At 39.8% G+C, this 8,625-nt stretch overlaps 1 protein-coding gene across 4 annotated transcripts; it reads left to right on the top strand.

The window, feature by feature from the left end:
• The first annotated feature begins 948 nt into the window (after positions 1 to 948).
• Positions 949 to 8,140, top strand: LOC113291955 (ubiquitin-like domain-containing protein CIP73). Of its 4 annotated transcripts, none has more exons than XM_026541422.1 (18): positions 949 to 1,081; positions 1,428 to 1,560; positions 1,651 to 1,768; positions 2,205 to 2,312; positions 2,694 to 2,815; positions 2,926 to 3,006; positions 3,095 to 3,262; positions 3,348 to 3,417; positions 3,510 to 3,661; positions 4,377 to 4,541; positions 4,626 to 4,697; positions 4,943 to 5,066; positions 5,145 to 5,528; positions 5,605 to 5,681; positions 5,762 to 5,950; positions 6,719 to 7,339; positions 7,443 to 7,601; positions 7,682 to 8,140. In XM_026541422.1, exons 2-18 carry the CDS (start codon positions 1,432 to 1,434, stop codon positions 7,736 to 7,738), a joined length of 2,796 nt encoding a protein of 931 aa, XP_026397207.1. In that variant the 5' UTR covers positions 949 to 1,081; positions 1,428 to 1,431; the 3' UTR covers positions 7,739 to 8,140. The 4 variants fall into 4 exon arrangements, with proteins under 4 accessions (XP_026397207.1, XP_026397209.1, XP_026397208.1 ...); XM_026541424.1 differs by having other exon boundaries at positions 1,423 to 1,560; positions 5,247 to 5,528; XM_026541423.1 differs by having other exon boundaries at positions 1,423 to 1,560; positions 5,241 to 5,528.
• Positions 8,141 to 8,625: the final 485 nt, after the last annotated feature.

Raw genomic sequence — 8,625 nt, 5'->3', positions numbered from 1 at the left:
ACAGGTATTTGACAGATGTGATTGAAGGTGGAATGCGTGAAATAGGTCAACCTGACCATTTTGACATATTGGCTTGGTGGCAGGCTAATGCAAGCAGGTATAAGATACTTTCATACATGGCAAGAGATATATTAGCCATGCCCGTGTCTTCAGTGGCCTCTGAATCAGCTTTTAGCACCGGGAAGCGCGTGCTGACTCCATGGAGAGCTTCTATGTCTACAAGGACAGTTGAAGCATTGCTCTGTACACAAAGCTTTCTTCAAAAGCCCATTGCTCTTGATCTTCTATGTGACTATATACCTGATGATGCTGTTGAAGATGAGGCAGGTAATATATTAGGTTTTCTTCTATTTAATAGAACTTACTTTTCAAGTTTTCTTGTATTGCTTGCTTACTTTCTTGTTTTACTTTTTTGTTCCATGTTGCAGCCATATGGGATTCTCTGCTAAAAGAAGCTTGATGTAAACTCCGTGTCAGTGCAGCCAGTGTCATTGTTCGAGAAGTCCCCCATCCTTTGCAAGGATTTCATTTCATTTCTTGTCGCAGACTTATGGAAATGTTGTTTTTAGTACTATGTTTTAATGTTGAACTTTGAACTTAAAGTGTGATACACTGATACTGTGATGTTTTAAACCTTTGTTATTTTGAACTTTGTTGTTGAACTTAGTCTTAGACTCTTAGGTTGTTACTTTACTATCATACATACTATATTACTGTGTGTTTCAAAATTCAGGTAAAAAACCGGTACCGGAGTGGAACCGGACCGATCTTCCAGGTACAGGTACATGTCCTCAAATTGAAGAACCGGTCAACTCTGTGTATAGGTACCGGTTCCAACAGAAAACCGGACTGTACCGGCTCATGTGCAGCTCTAGATTTAGCACCGTAGGTTACGATAATTAATGCAATTTTTTCCATCTAAATAAAAAAAAAAATAATCATTTTAAAAAGAAGAAAGAAAGAAGCTATTGCTGTGAACAGCCGAACACAACGCCCTGCACCGAAAGAAAGAAACACAGATCTCTCTTCTCGAATCCAACTCACACAATTTCTAGGGTTTCAATCTTCAATCTAACCACAGGTACGGATTTTATGTATATTCACTTTCCCCTTTTGTGATTTTCTTAGGGTTCCATTGTTAAACCCTAATGAGGGCAGAGTCTGATTTTTTTTTCAAATAAACACTACTTTTTGATTATCTGGTTGTAATTTCTGGTTCCTTCAACGATTTCGATAGATGTTTGTGCGTTTTCTGTGCCTAGTTTCTATCTTCTGCATGTATCCCCACCATTTTCAGGGTTTCTTCTTGCTGTTTTTTTTCATTGTCTTGGTTAAAGGCATGGTCTTGGTTGAGTGTTGTCCATCTATTGATCCTAATTTCAGTATGTGCAACTTTTGATGCTTTGTGCTTTGTTATGCCAGCTCAGTAGTATGGCGGATGAAAGTTCTGCTCAAGAAGCCAGTACAAGCGCAGTTACTGGGGAAAGTTCTGATTCTATAGTTGAAGTTAATGTCAAGACCTTGGATTCACAGATCTATACATTCCGAGTTGAGAAAAATGTAAGTTTTGTTTATTCATGTTTTTGACTGTAGTTTTCATGTAGCTGATCATTATTGTCTTTTACATTGTTCAATGCTGAAAAAATGCAGATGCCAGTTCCATTGTTCAAGGAGAAAATAGCTGGGACAGTTGGTGTGCCAGTTGAGCAGCAGCGTCTTATTTTTAGGGGAAAGGTTTTGAAGGACAACCAATGCCTCTCAGAATATCGTATCCTAGACATTCATGTTTTTTGAACTTTGAGTGGTGTATTACTTATCTGCAATGACCAAGGATCAAAGTCTCACATGTGTACTTAATTGCTTCTAGAACTCTAGCCTCTGCATAACTGAATTGACATATTTTCAAAAGATTTAGAAAACAGACTTATGTAGTTGCTGATTTTCATTTCTACTTCATTTTTCCTGTAATGTTACCCTAGAAATTTTGTTTACAATTATGAGGTGTAATATGAGAATTTGACATCCAAATAGCGTTCGTTAATACTTTATCTGGAGTAGAGTATCTTATAGGTATCACATCTTAGGTCTTGGCACATCTTAGGTCTTGGCAGATCAGTAGTATTTCTGCCAGGCATATGAAATGCAGTTGCATGCATGTGCACCATGTCAGCTTTTTATCTTTGGTATCTCTTAACCATATCTAGATGTGGAAGATGGACATACACTGCATCTAGTGGCAAGACAACCAGCTCAACCCCAAACTTCATCTGGAACACCTTCTGGAGAGGCGAATGCAAACACCAATGGGCAAGGTATTGAATCTTTTTTGCACAAAACCTCTTATTGGTTATATATGTTCATGTATGTTACAGTTGAGGTGGACTGTGTTATGAGTATGTTGAGAGGTAAGTCTAATTTCTTTCGAATACTTCCTGATGAAATCTAGGATATAACATGTAGCAAAGCAGGTGACTGTGACTTCTGGATATTTTGATATTGACATTCTTGTTTACATTTACATAATTTTCCTTGGCCATAGTAAAGTAAGATCATCAGTTAAGAAATATTGATAGAAGTTAAATAGTTCTCACCAGTACCTATCCGTTTAATGGATGATTAATCCATCGGAGAACTGAGCAAACCGATGGGAAAACTAATCAGTCTGCCAGCAAATAACTTTATTTCATTAACAGGAAATGATCCAAATACTGCTGCTCCGCGTAATCGGGTTGGTCAAGTTTCACATAGCGTAGTTCTTGGAACGTTTAATGTTGGGGACCAAGGTGAACATGGTGGTGTTCCTGACCTTACTCGGGTACATTCTTAACTCTTTGGTTGAGTGTACTTCATTGGTCTTATGCGCTTCTACTGGTGATTCATTTGCATGACATGATTTATGCTTCAAAATATTTGCCTCTTCTGTAGATCGTTGGCGCTGTTCTAAATTCTATTGGGCTTGGGGGCCAGATCCCTATGGGTGCAACAAACACATCGTCCAGTGTACCTGTGAGAAACTATCTTTATTCATTTGTGAAGTAGAGATATTTATTGACTGAGCAATTCTTAGCCAATTTTCGGTATTTGTATCTTGCAGCCCAATGCTACTAATCAAACCTCTCAAGCTGCTGAAACTGAAGGAACACGTGGAAATGTTGTTGGAATGGGTGGGCAGACGTTCCCAAATCAACCATTTCAGTCTCTAGCTCAGTCTTTGCAATTTCCTTTGACGGGGGCAGCTGTAAATATTCCTTCACAACAAATGGTAGAATCCTGTTTCTCTCCCATTGTCCACTTCACTACTTGAGGTCTTCTGCTCACCTCTTTGAATTGCTTTCTCTTCTAACTAGCCTATTCCCGATTCTCTGAGCACACTTTTGGAGTTCATAAACCGCATGGAGCTGGTTTTGCGAGTCAATGGTGATAATCGTCAAATTTCTTGCCTATCTATATTGTGGTATAATATAACTTTCTGTTGCTCAACATAATTTTCTTTTTTTTTTTTGATTCAGGAGATCATCCTTCTGCTTCAGAAAATACTGGAGATCCACCAAGAGTGGAGTTGCCATCTAATGCACGTGGACTGCGAACACCTGAAGCACTCAGTATTGTTCTGCGACAAGCCCAACAACTTCTTAGCTCTCATGCTGCAGCTGCTCTTTCGGTAAATTCCTTACACATTTTGTCTTCTGTGAATATGACTTCATGTAAAGATGGAGTCATCTGTATATTTGACTGAGTATCCGTTTAAACTTTTGATGATAGTAGCTTGTGGGCGATTTTATTCTTTATTGTCCTCCTCTAAAATTTTACGGGGAGGATATTCATATAATTTAGTATATACACAAATACGGGAGAGGATCACTATTTATGGACAACATTGCGGTTAACTAAAATATAACCCAACTGATAATTGGTTTATATTTTTAGTTCAGTGTACCAAATCTATGGCCTAGTGATTGCAAAAAGTAGGCTTTACATCTAACTTTACGCTAGTGTTGCATGAATCATCATTGTAACACCAGCGCCAGAAACATGAGTCATAAGAATGATTCTGTCTGTACTATTAACATCACCCTGCCCTGTCCCTATGCTACTTTGTTCTTTATTAAAATCTCTATCATAAAAACAAGAATAGAAACCAAGGAGGTTGTTGGGACGTTTTTATAGAGAGTTTCCTTTTAAATTTATCGCCTCTCCGGTAGCATTTTTTTCACAAGAAGCTTGGTTTAAAGGTATCTTTTTATGATGTAGTATATAGAACACTACTGACCGATTGACGAAATCTGCAGTCTTCCCACGTGATCTGTATTTTATTTTATGTGTTCTGTTGAATCCTAGTTGCTGACAAAAAAATTGTATACTGTTCTTAACTGTAGCATATTGCGGAACGTCTTGAAGGGGAGGGAGGTGCAGCTGATCCTGCAGTCCGGAGCCAAATTCAAACCGAATCAGTACAAGTAGGGCGGGCAATGCAACATTTAGGGGCTCTTTTTCTAGAGCTTGGCCGCACCATTGTGACGCTTCGTATGGGGCAATCTCCTGTACGCATGTTTCCTTTACCCAACTTTTGCTTTAATTTTTCTATGCTCAAATTATACCTTACATTTATTCTCATCTAACTTCAGGCTGAATCTTCGGTAAACGCTGGGCCAGCTGTTTATATATCCTCCTCTGGGCCAAATCCGATAATGGTTCAGGTCAGTTTAAACTTTTACACGGAGAAGCTTTATTGACTGAATATCACTGACAACAACTTTATTTAGTAATAGGGATTGTTCAATTCACAGGCAGTACAAGTGTAGGATGCATTATTTTTATTAACTGGTCATGTAGATGGATAATATTATTTCAGATATTCTGATGTGCTCATATTTCATTGCTGTTTTTTGTTTTTTTATCGAGTATTGCAGTATGATTTAACATGGTCTGTTTACTTTTGCAGCCATTTCCACTCCAAACCAGCTCTCTCTTTGGTGGTGCTGCTGCTACTCAGACAAATGCTGGAATCCCAGTTCCTGTTGGGCTTGGTGATACACCTCGACACGTGAACATTCATATACATGCTGGTGAGAAAGTTATATCCGGATTCACGCCTATGTGTATCTCTTTAAATCAGTGAACCTCTGACTTCGATTGAATATTAGGGACTTCCCTTGCCGGTGTCCCGTCAGTTGGTCCTAGGCCAAATACTGGGGAAGTAAGTCAGGGGGAAAATCGTAATGGACCTTCTGGTGATTCAGGTTCAGGTTCAGGTCGGATGCTGCCTGTGAGGAGTGTCCTTGCCACAGCTGTTCCATCATCACGTGTGCCTGTGGATCCCAGTCATACTCGAAGCAACAATACCACTTCAATTCCTAGAACTGAGCAGAGTAACCCAAATGCTGCATCTCCTGCACTAGGTTCAAATGAAGGTACTCCTAGTCTGGGGCCATCTTCTGCTTCTACCATCCACCCAATGGTATCAGAAATCAATGCACAGCTAAGAAATCTTGTTCGTGATATGGGGGGAGAAAATCATGTACCTTCAGGTGACTTGAAAATACACATCACTGTCAAATTCACCTAATTATGTGGCTCTACACTAAACTTGACTTCGTTTTCCAGGTCAGCCGGAGGGTCCTAGTAATCAGGGACTGGCCACTGTACCTGTCACCGGTAACGGGGCGGGGAACTCCCAGCAGGTAAGTCTGTCAATTGCTTCAGACGAAAATTGAGTTGAAATTGAAATTGAGAATTATTTTCTAACTTTTCTATCTTCCAGGAGCATTCTCACAAAGATGACAAATCTCCTTGCAAAGAAGCATCAGCATCTAGTTCAGCGGGAGGATCAAGCTGTGCTGGTGACGCTACCAAACAAGTTGTCTCAGATGACGTTTCTAGATCCAGCGGAAGTCATGGTGTCAAAGATGTTCCATTGGGTTTAGGTCTGGGAGGTCTCCAACCTAGGCTGGTGAGTTCTCTGTTTCTCCCGAAAAAAATATGAAGGGTTCAGGTTTTGTTGGGATTATAGATATAGATGAAGAAGCTTCACATTTCTGACATAGCATCTAATCTGTTATCATGAGTGATGAATATCTATCTAGGATTAGAATGTGGTTCCGACTTGGTGCATGAAACCCTAAGCTGTCCGACACGCAGTGAATTTCAGTTTGCTAACTAACCCCAACTGATGATAACTACCTATAATGGGTTAGACCATTAGCATCAAAACTTGGTATGGTTTACCATCATCCGATTAAAAATGCTTTCCTTGAACTGGTATGCTGGATTACCATGAGAAGACCAGAATTTCTACTTTAATCAGGATTGATGGCCTGGTACATTAGTCAGCCGGGTCAAGGATAACATGTGTACCCGAAATGCATGTATCCATCGATTTAAACACTCAATTGACTCAGATGAACCTAGTCCAAATATTATTCACTCGGGCAATCTTGTGATCTTAGCTAATATGTTTGTGTCTAATTTTTTATTTTTTAATGGTATTGTTGCTTACGTGTTTTAGCTGGTATTCCTTCTTTTTTTTCTTCCCCTTAATGGTGGTTTGTTTCTTGTTGTTGGAGGCCGGAGATGTACATGTTATATGCCCAAGTAGATGTATCTTAGGTGTAGGAACGGTTCTCATTGTTGATATTTGTCTATTTGTATTTCTTTTTACTTTTGTGATTGCTTCAAAACATTGATCTTTCTTAAGCTTTACCATGTTTAACGTTCCCAGAAACGAGGCAGACAGGGAAGTTCGCAAGGGAAGAATGCTAATGATGCCACGAGTAGCGGGGTTCCTACTAGCAATCAGAACCAGCAAGCCATTACTAGTGGCCAGCAGATTCTACAGTCACTTGTAGCTCGAAGTTCCAATGCAAGAACGGATAGTAATGGTGTATCTGATCAGATTATGGGTGCCAGGCCATCGGCAGTCCCTGCTTCCAATAGTCAGTTTGATGCAGCAGGCATGATGTCTCAAGTTTTGAACAGCCCTGCTTTGAATGGTCTATTGTCAGGGGTATCAGAGCAAGCAGGGATGGGTTCACCTGATGGACTGAGGGGAATGTTGGATCAGTTTACAAGGAATCCTGCAATGATGAATATGATCAACCAGGTTGGACAACAAATCGGTGGTGGCCAAGATCTTGGCGGCATGTTCTCAGGGATGGGAAGGGGACAAGGTGGTGGGTTGGATTTATCGAGTATGGTTCAACAAATGATGCCGATTGTAACACAAGCTCTCAGCAGGGGGGCGTCCTTTCCTGAATCTTCTCGTGAAGTAGAACCCCAGCCCCAAGAGCAGCCTATGGAGATTGGGACAGTCATGGAGAGTGAAAACAGTCGGAATCCTCAGGTTTTCATTTATCCGGAACCTTCATATGTTGATACCGCCATATTTTTTTTGTTTTTGGGATTTTGGGAACCACTAGATTAACTTTGAACATTGTATTTTGCAGATTGACCTCCAGCAAACTGCTGAGAGAATTGAACGCCATGATCCACCTGCAGATGTTTTCAGATCCGTTGTTGAGAACACTGCCCTTTTGTATGGCAAAGGGAATTCTTCAGAGGAGGAGCTTGTTGATGAAATTTGCAGTAATGAAGACCTAGCAGATGTGAGTACATTATACCTGTTTCATACAATAATATCCTTTGTTTATGCCTAATTACTGATTAACATTTGTTGCTGCATTAGGAATTCATGGAAATGCTATCCCGCGACGTACGTCGAAGGTTGGATGATTCTAGGTAGAGCAACATGCCCTTGCACCGAGTTCCTGGAGTCGTAGCAGTTGGAATGTGTCAATATACTAAATCAGAGATCCCTTTCCTTTTTCTTTTTAATTACAAGTGCTTAAGCTGGGAACAATTGCCTTTTATATAGGTCAGGTCATGAAATACATTCCCGATGTTACCTTGGCTTAGATGAGTATACAGATTTCGTTTTCGAGCTGGGATAGTTTATATAGTTTGTTCATAGTAAAAGATGGAATTTTAGTTATTCTTCCGCCAGATAAATTTGGATCATCTTCTCTGAAAATTACTTGATCAGAACCTTGTGTAAAAATATGTGAAGAATCAAGACTGCAGTACAGCATTAGTTGAACAATGCTTGGTTTCAAAGTACTACACTCTATATTTCTTTTCTCTGAAATGGTAAGATCTTACACTAGGAGGATATTGTCAGTTCAATTTGCCTCTCTTGTAACAAACACTACCTGATAACCGCTCAAACGGAGTACCAAATATAAGCAAATTGCTTCTGCCGCCAAGGGCGCACTGGTAACCGGATGAAGATCGACTTTATACCAATCCGTGGTCATCACTATCATTTAAACTATTGTTGGGGCTGTAAAGAAAAAGTTTTTGTACAGTCATCCAAATTCGAACTATTATTGGGGAGTCCAAATCTGTTCACACTCCTCTAACGAGTGTATATTTCACATATTCTTTTGACTGGTCGATTATTTAAATGATGGTCCCATTACTCTCCATGTTTAGAATCACGGCCCTCGTTACATAACTCCCTAAATTAAATCAAGGGTAGAGATTGAAATGTGAAATATACACTCGTTAAGGAGTGTGCACGAATTCGTACTCTTGGTTAGGGTTGCTAAGAAAAATTAGGGCTTCATAAAT

Source organism: Papaver somniferum, chromosome 1, assembly GCF_003573695.1.
Source record: "Papaver somniferum cultivar HN1 chromosome 1, ASM357369v1, whole genome shotgun sequence".
NCBI classification, from domain to species: domain Eukaryota; kingdom Viridiplantae; phylum Streptophyta; class Magnoliopsida; order Ranunculales; family Papaveraceae; genus Papaver; species Papaver somniferum.
The sequence above is the reverse complement of the archived record's forward strand: the minus strand, read 5'-3'. Positions and strand labels throughout refer to the sequence as shown.

Excerpts from the sequence above, each read along its gene's own strand:
- LOC113291955 (XM_026541422.1), top strand. The coding sequence starts at position 1,432 with ATGGCGGATGAAAGTTCTGCTCAAGAAGCCAGTACAAGCGCAGTTACT. Across the intron at positions 1,769-2,204 it reads CCAATGCCTCTCAGAATATC|ATGTGGAAGATGGACATACA; the intron begins GTATCCTAGACA and ends AACCATATCTAG. Across the intron at positions 4,698-4,942 it reads CAAATCCGATAATGGTTCAG|CCATTTCCACTCCAAACCAG; the intron begins GTCAGTTTAAAC and ends TTACTTTTGCAG.